The following is an 18,713-nucleotide window of genomic DNA, read 5'->3' on the forward strand; positions in this document are numbered from 1 at the left end:
GGGTTGGAACCGACTCTACAGCACTTCACAACAACATAGTATAACTGGTAGCATAGTGGTAACGAATCGGGCTGCTAACCTCAAGGTCAGGAGTTCTAAACTACCAGTAGTTCCATGGGAGAAATATGAGGTTTTCTGCTCCCGTAAACATTTACAGCCTCGGAAACCCTGTGCTGGGTTGCTATGGGTCAGAACTGACTCGACAGCACCTAACAACAACATAGCATAACTGGAGTCCTGGTGTAGTGCTGCGAGTTAGTGAGCTAGATGCAAGGTGGGTTTGAACCGCAAAGCTGACAGTTCAAGCTCCCCAGCTGCTCCTCAGATACCCTATACAAGGTTGCTATGAGTCGGAACTGATTCGACAGCACTAACAACAACATAGTATATCTAGCTTTCATTCATTCTTAACCCTTGAACAAGGAATGTAGCTTTGAAACACTGCTCTGTACCTAAGTTAATGATTAAAACTAAATAAAATGTTATCATGTAAATAAATAATCCTTAAACAGAAATACGACTTTCAGTAACTCTCTCATTCCTTCAACTATTTCAAACAAATAATGAACAGTTCTTATTTACAAACCATTTTCATGTTAAGATTTTGCTCTTCCTGACAATCACATGAAACAGATTACAGGAAACCATGGCTTGGGAATGCAAGTGGATTGCACAACTAGTCAATAACAGAGGAGGGACATGAATATGGGTCTTCTGACTTATAGCTAGGGTCCAGGTTAAATCATGTAGGTAGTTTCTAAAGTCCATTAATAAGTAGACTTTAGTGTATAAGCAAAATTATTTTTTATCAGGTAAAGTTAAAGTATTTGCTTTATTTTTCAATCAAGTAATTTCACATTATTATGACCTTTATATTCTTGGCTGATTCCTATGGCATTGTATTTTAAATTTCTAAAAGCATGTTAATATTCTACATTTCCTAAAATGCTTGCTTTTCAGATACAACAATTATTTCCATAGACTGTTGTTGTTAATTGCCAAACTGCTGACAATGTGGTTCAAACTGACTTTGCAGTCCAGTGCATTAACCCACAGCACCACACCAGGAGTCCACAGATCCTATTCTAAAATTAAATGAAGGCAATTTATTTGCTATTTTTATTATACTAGTAGAGCAGGAACAATGGCTAAGTATCTTAGGGCAAAAAATAGCATGTTAAAAAGTAATACATTACATGAAAGCAAATTGTCTGTCCATCCATCTAACCCACTTTTAGGAAACAAATCCAAAGTTGACTGTGTGTGTGTGTGTGTGTGTGTGTGCACGTGCGTGTGCATGCACACGTTAGAAAGGCATGAAAATGAATACACAAGTGTTGGCAACAATGACTTTTGAGGATGTGGGAAGAGATGAAAGTGTGGATGGGCAAGTATCAGTGAGGGAACAGATTTCACATTCAATTCAATGGGAGGGCTTCTGCTCTGTCCAAGACAGAGTAACAGGGGCTAGACTTACCGTCCTCCAACACATGACAAATAAGAGACAAATATATAAAACAATGGTTTTCGGATGCTGATAATGGGCAGCAGAGGGCAATGATGTCTGAGAAGTAAAACAAATGTGGCAAACCTATCTATTTACCCAATTCTGTCTCTGGAGATAGTTTCCAAGTGGCTGTGTAAGGAAGTGGAGGGATTCCAAACAGCCTGGTGGCCTCTAAGGTCAAGGAGATCAGCAATACAAGCCAATGAGAATTTGCAGGGCAGAGTATAGGAGAGAAAAGACAAAGAAGCCAAACTTCTATGGATCTGTAGGGGTTTCCACTTAAATCGTTGGCTGCATTTAACCAATGCCTGTGGTTAGTGTGAAAGAACCACTGAATAGGAGTAAGTACGACAATTCTCCAATTCTAGGATTCCTGACAAGATTGACGGTTCAAGCCAAGCCCATCATCCACTCCTTGAAAACCCCACACAGAGTCACCAGAGTTTGAAATTATTTGACAGCACTTAACAAGGACAATTCTCAGAACTCACATAAGGCTGGGATCAACTTACATTCCCAACAGTCAGAATGGAGAAACCTCATAAAACATGGGACGGATATGGGATTGAGAGCTCAGAATACTGACTCGGGAGTGAAGGGAAAGCAGTCCTACATTAAGAGCTCAGCAGCTCTTGCCTGTTGTTGCTATTGAGTGCCTTCATGCCAGTTCTGATTCATAGTGTCCCTGTACAGGGTTTCCGAGGAGCGACTTGGTGGGTTTGAACTGCCCACCTTCAAGTAAGCAGTTCAGTGTTTACCCTACAGAGCCACATCAGGAGTTAAAAAGCACTCTTAACAAGATTAAAAAAAAAAAAAAAAAAAAAATCTACAAACAACCAACTAAACAATGTACAGATAACAGTGTCTGGCAAAACTGAACAGGTTTGCAGAATATGACCCATAATGAGAATTATCAATCAACAAAAAATACCCAGATTTATCATATAGGCTACAATTTGTAGACTAGCACACTGAAGCTATTATAATATTTTCCAAAAGACAAGATAAAAAGATTGACCATGTATAAAGAGCGATATGGAAAAATTAAAAAAACAGAAAACTCACCCCTCAAACTGAAAAACCAGAAGTAAAATATGTATCTAAGATAAAAATATACTCTTTCTCCCCCACACAAACTCTGTTGTCATTGAATCAATTTCAATTCATGGTGACCCCATGCCTTACAAAGTAGAAGTGCTTCATAGAGTTTTAGCTGTTAATTTTTATGGAAGATTTCTAGGCCTTTCTTCTGTGGTGCCACTGAATGTGAGTTTGAACTACCAACTTTTAGGTTAGTAGTCCAGTACAAGCCATTTGTACCATCCAGGGACTAGATGGGACTAACAGAAGACTAGATAGACACTGAAGAATACATTACTGAGCTTGAAGACAAAGCAATGCAAATTTTCTAAAATAAAATAGAAAGAGGAAAATACAAAAAAAAAACAACAAAAAACCAGCATCAGTGAACTTTGAGGGGTTTTCAAGGGTCATACTATCTGTGTAATTAGAGTGGGTGAGAGGTATTATTTGATAGATATTCAATGTTTGTAAGTCCCCCAAATTTAATGGTAATGATAACCCAAAGATCTAAGAAGTTCAAATAACTCCAAGTAAAAGAAACATGAAGAAAATTATACAAAGACACATCATAACCAAATCTCTCATGTTGTTGTTGTTAACCACTGTTGAGTCAGTTCTGATGCATAGCACCCTTTTAGGGTTTCCAAGGAGATGCTGGTTTGAACCTCAAGGTCGGCAGTTCAAACCCTTGCAGTCCAGCACATTATCCTGCAGTGCTACACCAACTGAATGTAACAATAAAAGAAAACTTTAAAAGCAGCCAAATAAAATAGAAACATTACATACAAAATATAAAAGAATGATTAGCAGAATTCTTGTTGAAATCAATAAGTCAGAAAAGGACGCACCAACATATTTAAAGTATTGAAAGGGAAAAAAAAATTGGAAGTCTTGTATGCACTGAAATTATCTTTCAAAATGAAGCAGGAAAAGTTTTTATTCAGAAATAAAACTCAATGTTGTTACACATTTTTACAATATAAGCATGGATAATTCTTTGTTATTTCAAAAAACTAATTATAGTCCACTGGTTACGAATTGGGCCGCTAACCTCAAGGTCGGCAGTTTGAAACTACCAGCTGTTCTGCAGGAGAAAGATGAGGCTTTCTGTTCCCATAAAGATTTACAGCCTACGAAACCCTGCGCAGAGTCACTATGAGTCGGAATCGACTCCACAGCACTTAACATCAACAGTAAATATCAGAAATGTGGTGGCTCTGTAGGTTAAGGACTGGACTATAAACCTCAAGGTTGGCGATTTGAGCCCACCAACCACTCTGCAGAAGAAATATGAGGCTTTCTGCTCCCACAAAATTGTATAGTCTCAGAAACCCTATACAGGGTTGCTAGGAGTCAGAACCAACTCAATGGCACCTAACAACAACGACAGTAAATACTATACAAATAAATATGGATATGCTAGGAATAGAAAGCAGTCTACTTGGGAAGAGTCGATTAGGCAGAAGTAGGACATGTATGGAGACAGTATTGCTCTTTGCTTGATTGGGTAGAGGCTTACCACACAGGTAAAGTTCATGTGAAATCAAGTAGAAGTGAGGAAAGAAGGTCTTGAATAATAGCAGATGAGTTTAGATCCCCAAAGAAGATAATAAAGGAACTCTGGTAGCACAGTGTGTTACCAGATGAACTGCTAACTGCAAGGTCAGAAGTTCAAATCTACCAGTGACTCGCAGGGAGAAAGATAAGACTGCTTCTGTAAACATTGACAACTTTGGAGACCCTACATTGGATCGCTATGAGTCAGAACTAACTCCACAGACATCATCACCACCATAACCTGGAAATTTCTGAACAGAGAGATGAAATAACGGGTAACTGAAGATATACTAGCAAATGATACATAATAGAAAAGTAAATAGAGTTTATTATCAAAGCAAAATTCATAGGAATGTTTCCTTGAAAAACATATCCATAATTTAAGTCCTAGATGTAAAGCATTTAATTTGGTGACAGGGACTCCCAGTTATAAGATCCTTTGTGGTAGAACAGGGGCAAGGATTCGGTGAAAGTGATAAAGATGGGAATGAGATCCACCTCCACTAACCCTCTGTACCCTTTATTCTCTGCTCTGGCTCATTCTAGCATCTCCATCATTTTTTACTAAGGAAAGCAATTTCATAATGAGCACAGAAGATATGGTAGGAAAAGTAAGATGGCTGTTGGTGAGAGAATCTTGAAATGACCCCCCAATTCTGTAACAATCCTATCGCTTACTGTATTTTACCTTTTAGTTATGCTTGCTTTTCCCCCTGTTGCCTATGGAGTAGAAAACTGGGAACAAATTAGATCATCATTCCATGGGATAAGAAATGCTTTATAAAAACAAAAAAATTACAAGTTCCATTTTTCAGACTTACTTGATAGAGTGTCTAAACAACCCAGTTAAAAACATAGTAGTAAAAATCAGGAAAATACCCTTAAGGTCCCCAAAAGGGGCCTGATAACACCAAGCATTTTAAAACTCAATAGTTAAGTCCTCTAAATAACACTACCTGAAACAACCAGAAGAGGGCAAAGTGGAGACAAAATGAGTTTTAACTTTTATATTTTCTAAATGTTTTGTAAAACATCTTAGTAATCACTGTACCTTATCTTGTTCCACACCAGGTTCTCTATACACAGTCCATTTCTGTCCATCATCACTGTACAAAATTCTATAGGCTGACACATAGTAATTATGCTCCACCATGGTGGAGCCAGTAGTTACAATGCCTGGGGAAGAAGAATTACTTTCATTAGTGCACAGAGGCTGACCTTCAACGTGTGGTCAGTATCAAAGCATATGTTCCTGAGATGCACTGTTCAAAAATGTCTATTTCTTACACATATCCATGTGTAAGTGCACGGCCTTGCTCCCTTGCAGAGATAGGAAGAACTATGGGGTCATATAAGGAAAAGGCTATATATCACTTTCGGCAGCTTGCATTTTATAATTGTGAAATATATTTCAACTACTGAGTAAGAATGACTTCCTCGGAACGAGTAAACTAAAGGTGATCATTGATATTATTTAAATACAAAAGCAACGTAAATCTTTTTAACAAAATAATTTGTTAAATTCCCCAAAATTAATTAGTTTATATTAAGCACATGCTGAATACTAGTTAAAGTACTTAAGGAGTCCTGCTGTGGCGCTGTGGGAAAATGCATGAGACTGTAATGTAAAGTTGTTTGAACTGCAAGGTCGGTGGTTCAAGCTCACCAGCTGCTCCTTAGAAACCCTATAGAGGGTCACTATGGGTCAGAATCGACTCGACGGCACTTAACAACAACAACGTAGTACTTAACGATTCCTGGTGTGGAGCTGTGGGTTAACGTGCCAGACTGCAAAGCTGTTTGAACTGCAAGGTCAGTGGTTCAAGTTCACCAGTTGCTCCTCGGAAACCCTATACAGCAGCGCTGAGTTGGAATCGACTCGATAGCACTTAACAACAACACAGTAATTAAAATAAACTTCTTGAACATAAATTTCTCTTAATGACTAATGTTGTTAAGAGCCGTCAAGTTGATTCGGACCCATAGCAACCCTGTATAGGGTTTCCGAGGAGCAGCTGGTGAGCCTGAACCGCAAAAGATGCTTATTTCAGATGTCTCAATATCAATTTACTGAACACTGCCTTAAAAGAATCTTATTAGTATAAAATTAAGTTATTAAGAATGAAATGCTGTCTCCTCTCCTTTGTAGTGTTATATAAAACCATCTCTAGTAATACTATTTTGTTAAGTGACATCAACTTAGTTCCAACTCACTGCGATCCTGTACAAGGTTTCCAAGGAGTGACTGGCGAGTTTGAACCACTGAACTTGTGGTTCAAACTGACCTTGAAGTCCAGTGCTTTATCAAATAGCGCCACATCACGGCTCCCTAGTAATACTGGTGGTGGTGGTGGTGGTAGTTATGTGCCGTGGAGTTGGTTCCAACTCACAGCGACCCTGTATAGGGTTTCCAAGGCTATAAATCTTTATGGGAGCAGAAAGCATCATCTTCTTCCTGTGTAACTGCTAGAAGCTTCAAATTGCTGGCCATGAGATTAGCAGCCCAACTCATAACCACTACGCTACCAGAGCTCCCTAGTGATATTAGGTGGTTTTATATATTAGCAGTGAAGAAAACCTAAAACCATCCAATTAAATTTTCAGTGATTTTCTATGAAAATCGTAGTGGTAACAAGGCTTCCAAGTAAAATCAGTGATTTTTTATGAAAATCTTAGAGATCATAGGTTTCCACACAAGTTGTCCTAGAATGTAACTGTCTCTTAACCTGTTATCTTCTTTTCCTTATTCAGATCTACTTGTAACCACTGGTATTCATCAGTGGCCAAAGCAGCCCAAGGGGGTCCAGGCTTTTTCAGCCTGGCCTTTTCAGGTTTCCAACTGTTCTCCTGTCCTGTGTGGTCAGTCCACTCCAGTACAGATGATGCAGTTATCTGAGCATCGGCAATCACACCAGATTCCATTCCTAGAGTTCCGTAGCAACCTGAAATAAAGAAGAATGTATTCTGGTTCCCAGGCAGAAATTAAAAATCATTATGAACCTCCTCGCTGCAAACTTTCTATTGCACTTTTAATGAACACACATATATACGTTATAACAGAGAAGTCTCAAAGCTAGGCAAGGATTTCACAGACAAATGACCATTTTCATTTCTTGTTAGGAAACCTACAAACATATCTTTCATAGACAATGATCATTAGTCGAGTGGAAATACACTCTCTTCTCCCTGGAACACCTTTTCCATGTAAGTAGATGACTTGTCTTACTTCCTTACCTCAAACTTTTGGTTCTACTGTCATATTTCCTATGAGGCTTTCCTTGACTACTTCAAAATTTCAAACTGGTCCACCTTACATTCCCTGTAGTTATTTTTCTACACCCTGTATTATATTGTAAACAGCATACTGCACACAGTTATTTTCTTATTTGTTTCTTGTTGATCTCTCACTAATTTCCAAGATGGCAGGGCTGTGTCTGTTTTGTTCACTACTGGAACTCTAGCACCAGTACAGTGCCTGGCAAATAAAAGACACTAAATATTTTCAGCTGAATGAATATAATGACTTTGGCAAATTGCTAAGTAGCTTTCTACCTTGCTTACATGATGAGCTTTTCCCTATCACTACTGTTGTTATTGTTGTTGTCAGGTGCCATTGAGTCAATACCAACTCATAGCGATCCTATGCACAACAGAATGAAACACAGCCCAGTCCTGGGCCAACCTCACAATTGTTGCCTATTACTATAAAATCCTTCAATTTATTCTATTCATTACATTATTAGGTACTTCTCTTACTTACTAGTGCTATTCTGATGACTATTTGAGAAAACACACACACACACACACAAACCAATTGGCATAGTGCCAGGCATACAGTCAGTGTTCAAGTAATAATAGCCAGTATACAAATTATATATTAAAAAGTCTATGAAAGGCTTACCACTTGTCTTAAATGTAAAAAGACTTGTAGATAAGTGACCCCTGAAAGAAAGAGAAGATTCTTTGGTGACCTTCACATAACACATGATGTTCCCATATTTATCTTGGTGAGACTTCTGCTTATATTTTACTATTTAAAAAACTAAGAATATATCATGACTGAAAAATAGACACCTGAAATAAATCTGCATCTCCCACCCCTGCCAAAGCACTCCTTTCTAAGCAGACCAACTTCTGAAAACAGCATAAACAAACAACCTTCTCTGCAAGTATCTAGTAGCTAGCTTCACACATGACTTAGCTCGTACGTGCCCATGGCATCTTTAACATAAACATTTCTTTTTCACGACATAAACTAACTCTGCAGCAACTGCTTTTGGTCAAAGTTTCACTAAAAGGTATAATTCTCAGAGCATAAGGCTCCAGTTTCCTGGAGTAAACAGACGAAAAGCTGGCTATATCTAGAGACTGAGTTTTTGAAATGAAATAGACAATCTGAGACTATGACTCAGTATTAGAATGCCACAATACATTTCAAAGTAGTGGTGCAGAGTGTGAACTGGGGAGAGTGAAAAGAAGCTGCAGGAACTGGGTGCGATACAATTGCTAGTATATTCTTTTGTCTTCCAGCACAACACCCAACACCAAAACACAAGATGATCCAATGCCTTTTTTATTATTTTTCAAATAAGAAAGAATTCCACTATTTTTTTTTTTTCTAAAAGTAGAACAAGAAAAAACAATGAAAGGCTCTGCATAAAATCTTCTGTAAGAAACCAAAAGAAGGAAAGGCAGAAACTCTACATTAAGGGTAGGTAAACATTAGCCCACGCATGGCCTGTTTTATATGGCCAGGGGGTAAAAAATGTGGGGTTTTTTTTTTTCCACAAACATAAAGGGTTGTAAAAAAAAACAAAGCAACCTAAGTAATAGAAGAACATGTGGCCCACTGCAGCCCAGTGAATTACTTTATATATATATATGACTCTTCTACCCATGATCACCAAACAATGTTTTTGCCTTGATTGCTCAGATGGGTCAGAAAAGGTGACAGAAGACACTGGTAGGGAGATATGATTCAACTGTGATTGTAAAATCGTGGACCTCTCAAGTGGGTTTAAAATGAGTCATTGTCAGAAGATCTCACTACCATCAAAGCAGAGCCAGGAGTGGAGTGCATCCTTGGGCCCAGGATACCGGCACACTGCAACTCCTTGACTGAGATATAGAAAGCTATGGTACTGGAGGAGTAGCAGCTGCAGAGCAAGAGCCAGAGCATGAAACAGAGCAGGGGCTTCCTAGCACATGGAGCAAGTACAGCTGATGGACTTGAGTAAAAGCTTTGCTTGCAGAGTAGGGTGTCTCTAGGTACTTAATTGGAGGAGCTAGGTTTGCTGACCTACAAAGCTCGAGAAGTGTGCTTTTAGGCTGAGATTTATGGTAGAATGGTGTGTCTGGCGGGCATTTATTAGCAGCCTTAAAAGAACTTTGTAAAACTGCAGAGAGAGGCCTGCATGTGGGCACAGTTGAGGAGAGGCTATCCTGACTGGAAACACTGTGCCCTGAGTGTTCTCTGATTTTAACCAGTTTACTTCCCTAATAAACCCCCTAACTATGATTACAGTGTCTGAGTTCTGTGTGGTCACTGCAGTGAATTACTGAACCCAGCTGAGTAAAGTGCTGGGGGTGGGGAGGGGGCATTGGTTCATTTTGTTCGGACCCAGTCTTAAATACTTATTGTCAGGGCTTTGACAGAGAAAGTGTGCTGACTTCTACTTTCTACTGTCCTGCTTTCAATCAGGCTTAATATTGTCTGCATGACTGAACACACCTAAGTTATCTTTTTACTTAATGTTTGGGGATCTATCATTTCTTCTGCTTTCCATGTACAACACAGCAGATGATATGAAAATACAGTGTTAAAATATTCTCATGGGATGAGAGTGGGATTCGTTAACAATGCTACTTCTGATTTACGTGAAAATTTAATTTACATTCAAAACTTTTTCAATATCCTCAGTGCGTCTGGAAAATGTGGGTTGTAGTATAGGGACAGAGTACGCCTTCTGATCTCTAAAGTTGAAGGATTTGGCTACAAACTTCTAGTTCCTACCCCAGGCCATTTAAACACTTAGGAAAGTCAAGAAAAGAATCGGCCCAAATGGCTGCTTCTTTGAAGTAGCACATGCTAAAGTTGTACCATATTGCCTGCTCTCAGAAAACTAACTCTGGAATGTATTCAAGGCATTGAGCCCACACAAATGTGAAAGTTTAGTATGTATTAATGTTATTTTACAAACACCCAGAACAGGAACATTGCTAAGGTCTAGCCAGTCTCTAGCCCACTCTTACCCAGCATGCATACTTACACCACAGATGTGACGTTGTTAGCCAGGGAACTTTCATAGTACGGGATACCTTTACTAATTACAACACTGATTTGGCCACCCAAAATGTTTGACACCACACCTGCATGCACACCAGCCATGCACAATGGCGACGACTTGAAGGAAGGAAAGAGAAATGATTAGTTTGTTATTTTCTTTTGGTAATTCATTAAACAAGATACTTATACTTCCTCAAGAAATCAGTGAATCTTGCAGTTTTCTCACTACACATGGGACAGATTATTAATGCTTTAACAAAAGGAAAAAAAAAAAAAAAAAATAGCCGCTCCGCGGGAGAAAGATGAGGCTTTCTACTCCCGTAAAGATTTACACCCTCGGAAACCCTGTACAGGGTCGCTATGGGTCGGACCCGACTCGATGGCACTTAACAACAACAACAACAATATATATATTACTAAAATAACAAAAAAATCCTGGAAAATTACAATGAAGACAGACATAAAACCTATTCTAGAATTAAAAAAAAAAGTTATATAGTTCTATCACAACTTTAGTGTATATCCAACTTACATCTCTATAACCATGAGGAACTGTTCCAGATATCTCAGCAAAAGGAAGCAGACAACCAGCTGGGCAGTATTTACTGAAAGAAGAAAACAAGCCAAAGTGTACATAACAATGTACTTTCTGGGGAAAAAGACCAAAACACATGGCACACCCATTTTTCAGCTCAATGCAAACAACATTTATGGACCGGTGAGTCTTGAATTTTCTTTATTGCAATATAACCACCTATACAACTCATGGGAAGCCTGGTGGCACAATAGATTAAGTGCTGCACTGCTAACTACAAGGTCAGCAGTTAAAACTCACTAGCTGCTCAGCAGGAGAAAGATGAGGCCTGTTTGCATCAATAAAGATTTATACCCTCGGAAGGCCTAAGGAGAAATGAGAACTTCTCTCAAGTCCTTCGAGGCTGTAAATCTTTATTGGTTTGCTATGAGTTGGAACTGATGCCTTAGCAGTGAATTTGGGTTTCATACAACTCATAAGGCGCTTTGGTGGTGCAATGGATTAAGTATTGGGCTGGTAACTGAAAACATCATGGTTCAAATCCACCAGCTGGCTCCATGGAAGAAAGATGAGGCAGTCTGCTTTTGTAAAAATTTACAACCTTGGAAATCCTATGAAGCAGTTCTACTGTCCTGTAGGGTCAGTATGACACGGAAGTGACACAGTGGCAGTGGACTTTATGGGTTACACAACTTATGTCATGACTTTTACTAAAAAGGTCTAAGGTTAAATTTAGAACATTTTATTTAGTGCTTCCTGCTTACCTTCATTAGAAAAGTAATCTTCTATTGTTCTTATTGGCTTAATTTGTAAAAATTCAGATACATGTAGGACATACGAAGAAGTACACATCTCCTATAATCTTATCACCCTGAGAACAACCACTTCTAAAAAGTTCTTTCAGACCTATAGCCATCATCTTTTTTACAGCTATATAATGGAAGGTGGGCATATTTCTATTTTAAGATATAGTCCATGACATTTAACAGCTATATTCATCTGTTAGTTTGCCATACTGTAGTGCCTTGTGTGTTGCTGTGATTCTGTAAGCTATGCCACCAATTATTTTCAAAACCAGCATGGTCACCCAGGGTGAACAGGTTTCTGCTGAGTTTCCAGACTAAACTACACTAGGAAAAAGCAGAAACGGACTACTTCTTAATACTTAGTCACTGAAAACCTTATGAATAGCAGTGGGACATTGTTGGATACCAAAATATTAGATATTGAAACATGATGAAGTGCACTTGAATACTGTCAGACACAGTGCCGGAAGATGAGACCCTCAGGTTGGGAAGCATCCAAAAGACAACTGGGGCAGAGCTGCCTCCACAAGTAGAGCTGACTATGATGACTTGGACAGAGAAAAGTGTCCTGGACCATCCTGTGCTGATGGGGTACAACTCAAAATGAGGAGAAACAACTGTAAGTATCCATTAATAATCAGAACATGGACTGTATTGAAATATGAATCTAGGAAAATGGGAAGTTATCAAAAATTAAGTGGAACATGTAAACATCGATATTCTAAGCACTAGTGAGCTAAAATGGACTAATATTGGTCATTATGAAACTGACAACCGAATGGTATAGTATGCCAGGAATGACAAATTGAAGAGAAATGGCATCACATTCAACATCAAAAAGAACACTTCAAGATCTGTCCTGAAGTACAATGCTGCCTATGATAGGATAATATTCATACACCTACAGACCAGTTAATACAATTATTCAAATTTACACAACCACTAAAGCCAGTGATGATGAAATTGAAGAATTCCACAAATTTCCTAAGTCTGAAATTCTTCAGTCAAACATGCAGTCAAGATATATTGATCGTTACTGGTGACTGGAATGCAGTCACCAACGAGATGGATTGGCACAGTGGGAGCAGTTCACACACAGCAATGATTGTGAAGTTGGCACAGGACAGGGCATATAGGGTCCTATGAGTCATTACAGACTCAACAGCACCTACCAACCACAACAACATGATCGCACGGGGATTCCGTAATTAGTAATAGACTAAATGGTAACTAACCACAAACAGAACACGAGGACATTGAATGGTATTAAATTAGAAAGGGTGTGAGCCACGGCTGTATTCTTTTACCATACTTCTTCAGTATTAATTAATCAAATTTAAGTTGCATAAAAAAATAAATAAAAGGTTGGCACTCATTCATTTAGTCATTCACCCATCTACCCACTAATCCATGCGATTAACACATGTATTTGAATGTATATATGTTGTTTTTAAGTGCTGTGGCAGGTTAACCAAATATTGACCTTGTCCTCAGAGCGCTTACATCCCAGTGGTAGAGGAAGACATCAATATGATACTAATATGGTGTCACCACATGATAAGCACTGGACTTCAAACCATAATATTCATGGTTTAAGTTCACCAGCCGCTCTGCATTCAAAAGATGAGGATTTCTGCTCATGAGATTTAAAGCCTTGGAAACCATACACAGGGTCACTATGAGGTGGATAACTTGATGGCACTTAACAAGAACAACAACTCAGATACTGAGTTACAGGTTTAGATACTATCATGAAGAACTGGTATTCTTATGATATAATTGTTAGGAATCTAACTGAATAAAAGAAATACAAACATTCAATAAACTTAACAGGCAGTCGGTAATATTCTAAGAGGTTTAGGAAATACTTGCATGAACTCTATGTGGTGCATACTATTTTTACCTCACTTTACAAATGAGGAAATAGATGAACAGAGAAGCTAAATACTGTGCCCACCTCACACAGCTGGCATATGAGTTCTAGTTTGTACTCCTATGCATGGCTCTGCACTGTTCTATCAATCATGAATGGATGTCTAAGAGGAGCACTAACAGACATCACCAGAGCAAGCTGAGGGAAACACCACCCATCAGAAGGAAATGAATGCCCATGAGTCTGGAACTGATGATAACCAGTGCAGGCAGAATGCAGTGACCAAAGAATAAGGTTAATTTGAGAAGACGCTGGAGAGGTAGGCAAGGGCTAGATCATGTAGAGGCCGTGTAGACTATAGCAAGGAGTGTGAATTCTATTTCTAAGTAAAATGTTGTTAAGTGCCACTGAGTCGGTTCCAGCTCATAGTGACCATGTATATATGGTTTCTGAGAAGCTGGTGGGTTTGAACCGCCAACCTTGTGGTCTAGTGCTTATCCTATAGCACCACAGCAGGACTCCTAAGTAAATTAGAAAGCCACTAAAGGATTTTGACAGTTTACCCACATAAATTTGATTTATATTTTTAAAAAAGATTATTTTATTAAATCTGCCTCCCAGGCAAAGAAGAGAGCACAAGGAATCACCAGTGGAGTCTAAGACAGTGTTACTCAGATAGTAGAGTGGTCCAGCGAGAGACAGTGGAAATCCGGAGAGGGAGGACACAGTGAGTAGTGGAATGGCTCCTTCTCCTTGCAGAGTTCTTTGCTGTGAACCACTGAAAGGGTTACTTCTGCTGAATGTGACTCCTTCCACCAAGCACCTGTCTGAAGAGGATGCCCTTTGAGGAATGGGAGGAAGAAGGGAAGAGTCATGAAAGATGAGAATAATTTTGCTAAGAGGAGAGAAATATGGAGATGCTAGACAAAGTTCTGAAGCTCAGAGCAGTGGAAATAATCCAAAGTTACTTCAACATGGAGTACATTAGGGAAAACATCAAGGGATGAGACTGGATCCTGAAGGATCCTGAAGACCAGGCCAAAGTATTTAGACTTCTTTTTGCTATAATAAGCAAGGAAAAATCAGATATATGAGGATAATGTATTTTTTCCATGAACATTTTGAAGCCCACTTGAATATTTAAAAAAATAACTTGAGACCAATGTGAAGTTTAGAATAAAGCCAGCAAAGGTTAGGGATGGAGACTCAAATAGAAGTGAATCCTAGTCTAAACAAGAGACAAGGACCTTAAGAAGCAAAATGGTGGTATATATGCTAATTAGGAAGGAACAATGCCTAAAACAATGTCTACAATAGCCTAAACTAGTCCCACTTCCCTTGTTCTGAAAATAAATAAATAGGTTTCCTACATTAATATTAGTTTTAAATCTGAAGAGAAACTAGTTTTACTTTTAAAAAACATTAAAAGAGTATGTGGAAAAGACCCAAATACTACAATTAAAGCAAATGTTAAACACGGTGATTAAATGGTTGTTGTTGGTGTTGGTTATGTGCTGTGGAGTCGGTTCCGACTTATAACGACCCTTATTTTTGGAACAATGATGATATGCTACACAATAGACAATAATCTTAAGTATGCACAGAATGAAGAAGTAGTAGATGAGGAGTACATTAGTTTTGTAGGGCTGCTATAATAAACCTGGTGGTGTAAAACAAGAGAAATTTATTTTCTCACAGTTCTCAAAGCCCAAAGTTTGAAATCCAGGTGTGGCAGAGCCTCTGAAGGCTCTAGAGAAGAATCCTCCCTTGCCTCTTTCAGTGCCAGTGGCTCCTGGCATTCCTTGACTGTTGCCAGATAACTAACCTTTGTATGCAACTTCACATAGCCCTTTCCCCTACGTCTCCCCATTGGCTCCCTCTCCTTTCTCTTACGAAGGTATCATCAGTCAAGGAAGATATCAGTCATTGGATTAGGGTCACTGTAAACCCAGGATGAGCTCTTCTCGAGATTCTTAACTTAGCTACATCTGCAAAGACTCTTATTTCTAAATTAAGTCATGTGCACAGGTACTGTGGGTTACGACTTAGATCATCTTTTTGGGTAACACAATTCTATAGTACAGTTACACTGAAGAAGAAGAAGGAGAAGAAAAAGCCACAAATATAGTCATACCTGAACTCAGGTTCCAAAAAGTTGGATGCAGTGTCCAAACAAGTAATTAGATCTAGGAAAACAAAAAGAAAAACTGGATTCAATAATATACAGATTCATTATCACTAAAATAGTAAAAAGAGTTTACGCATCCCAAATCCCACAATTCTAAAGTTTAGAATATCAACAGCATATCATGGTGGCAAGATTAACTTTTTATAAATTATCATTTCTTTCTGGTTTTATGTATGCTGGTTTCTGGGCTTTATCTTCCCAATACTGTTTATTACCACACTGTTTCAGTCAGGTATCATATATATGTAGATGAGTAAAACTGATAGCCTGAAAATGTATTCCTGAAATACAACTTTCAAAAAGCAAAGTATTTGTTAGCTATTAAATATGAATAATAAATGATATTTCTTAGTTATTATAAGAATACAAATGATCCTTTGTTGATGACACATAGGAAAAAAACCATAGAGGAGCATTAATTCTGTTAAACCCAAATCTAATCCACAGACAGGACCAACTGCATCAGTATCTTCTAGAAACTTATTACGAATTCAAATTCTTGTAATAACAGTAATAACACTCAAAAAGTTTGTGTGATTACACAGGTAGATATGTAGGCTTGTATGTGTGTGTTATTCTTGTTAAGTGCCATCTAATTGCTTTGGACTCTTAGCAACACCTATATAGGGCTTCTAAGGTTTTAAATCTTTGCAGGAACAAAAAGCCTCACATTTCTTTAAGTGGCTAGTAGATGGTCAAACTTTGCCTCTCATACTTTGGACATATTGTCAGGAGGGACCAGTCACAGGAGAAGAATATCATGTTTGATAAGGTGGAGGGTCAGAGAAAAAGAGGAAGACCCCCAACGAGATGGACTGGCCAAGTGGCAGCATCGATGAGCTCAAGCATGGCAACAATAGTGAGGTTGGCCCAGGATCAGGCAGTGTTTCGTTCTGCTGTGCATTAGGCCGCTATGGGTTGGTACCAACTTGGTGGCACCTAACAACAACAAGGCTCGAACAGCTAACCTTGAAGTTCGAAGTCCAGTGCTTCTCCAACAGTGTCATTTTCTATGTAGAAATCAACAAATCCAAGTAAGAGATAACCTGTCTCTAACTAAGTTCTGGATCACAAACTGTAAAAAGACAACTTTTGGTTAAAACATTTTAATAGCTTCTTCTCTCTGTTCTTGTTGTTAAGTGCCATCCAGTTGGTTCCAACTCATAACAACCCTGCATAGGGTTTCTGAGCAGCAGCTGGTCGGTTTGAAGTTCACAGTCATACAGTGCCACACCAGGAATCCTCTCTGTCTTAGGATGAAAATGTAATTTCTCAACATAGTCTATAAGGCCTTGAAGAGCCTGATCCTGCCTCATTCTCTAATCTCATCTTGTACAGTCTGACTTCTTACCACACTGGCCTTCTCTCTGTTTCTTTGGGACGTTTTAGCCTCCTGCAGTGTCTCTTTACTGGCTAAGTCTCTCTAAGATTTCAGTTTACTTGCTGTAAGCTTCCCTGAATTCCCCAAACCCCATTAGCACACAGTAGGAAGTTAAGTTTTATTTTATAATGAATGACTGACTAGGACAGACAATCTCCAACTTTTGACTTTGCTTTTGATGGTACATCTTTCCATTAGCAATCTGTACCACATACAATGTTGCAGCTTGTAGTTTGCTGCTGTTACCATTCTGAGATGTTCACTTGTAGACACTGTAGGGGGAAAGTGACCCCATCTTCACATTTATAAATATTAGAGAGACTCTTCATTAGGTCTTTTTTGTTTTGTTTTTCTAACTTTTTATTGTGAATTTGGTGAAGGTTTACAGATAAGAACATCAATTCTATATTCCGCAAACCATACATCTTGTTTCATCTCAATGATTACAATCCTCTCCCCCTACATTTATTTTGCTTCCTTCCTGTGGCTTCCCATGTACATCTTATATTTCACAAATGATCAAGGCAAAAATATTTGCTGTTCACATACAAAACAAGTAAATATATATTCATTTAAATGTCCAAAGGGCACATTCTGCCAGCCAGCTTCCTGCCCACTGCAGGCACAGAGCCACCATCTTTGTTGTCACTTCATTAAGACTTAAACAGGAATACAAACAAGACAAAACAAACATAGACCACTCGAGTGAGGGAAATCACAAATATGATGAACTTCCAAAGTTTTACTTCCATGAAGTGACCTTTTATAGGGCACAGAGAGTAAAGGAATCTCTTCACACAACCACGACTAACAGCAGTGATGTGTTACATACATATGTTGCCCTATGGAAGCAGGGAGGAGATTAATGTAACCGGAAAGCTTATAGACTTACTCTGAGGCTCTCAAGTATGATAATTAAGGGCGCCATTAAGGCACATACTCAGGAAAACTCCTGCAAGGGTCAGCTTGGGCTGGAGAAGTGGCCTAAAACCCACTTTAAAATATATTCTTCTTCTAACTCTGGCAGTTTGGCTGTCAAGAGTTGCTTGACATACTTAATAAAATTGGCATCTGAACACTTAAATCTGAAAGATGGAATTAAGCTCTGCCTGACAAGAGTCATATAAAGGCCAAAAGCCTTAAGATTTCATGCTCTAAAGCAATTTTAAAGGTTATATTTATAAAGAAACTGATACTTCTAGTCTATGAACAAATAGATGAGGCTGCTTGTCCTCAGTTTTGTATATCCAGCTGAATCACAGCATCAGCATACAATAGGCCCTGCCCTCACAGAACATTTAGGGAATAAAATTTTGATTGTTAGCCTCCATAGATAAACAGCTGCATCAAGGGTAACTAACAGAGTGAAGGGACACCTAGCACATTCCTAGTACACTGAATGTTCTCAAATGTTGGTTAATGACCATCACAACAAGCAAAGGACAGGCAAGTCTATCATATACTTTGCAATTCTGAAATCTATTCCTGTAACTGAAG

At 38.6% G+C, this 18,713-nt stretch overlaps 1 protein-coding gene across 1 annotated transcript in view; it reads right to left on the minus strand.

Moving 5' to 3' along the window:
- The window catches only part of DCBLD2 (discoidin, CUB and LCCL domain containing 2), a 120,284-nt gene that overhangs the window by 9,690 nt on the left and 91,881 nt on the right, over positions 1–18,713 (minus strand). Inside the window, exons 4-9 of the mRNA XM_006868605.1 lie at positions 15,782–15,833; positions 10,966–11,038; positions 10,417–10,550; positions 8,049–8,089; positions 6,874–7,089; positions 5,199–5,323 (exon numbers count right to left, since the gene is read on the minus strand). Coding sequence (XP_006868667.1) covers positions 5,199–5,323; positions 6,874–7,089; positions 8,049–8,089; positions 10,417–10,550; positions 10,966–11,038; positions 15,782–15,833 — 641 coding nt within the window. The remainder of the gene's footprint in view (positions 1–5,198; positions 5,324–6,873; positions 7,090–8,048; positions 8,090–10,416; positions 10,551–10,965; positions 11,039–15,781; positions 15,834–18,713) is intronic.

Source organism: Chrysochloris asiatica, unplaced genomic scaffold (assembly GCF_000296735.1).
Source record: "Chrysochloris asiatica unplaced genomic scaffold, ChrAsi1.0 scaffold00120, whole genome shotgun sequence".
NCBI lineage: Eukaryota > Metazoa > Chordata > Mammalia > Afrosoricida > Chrysochloridae > Chrysochloris > Chrysochloris asiatica.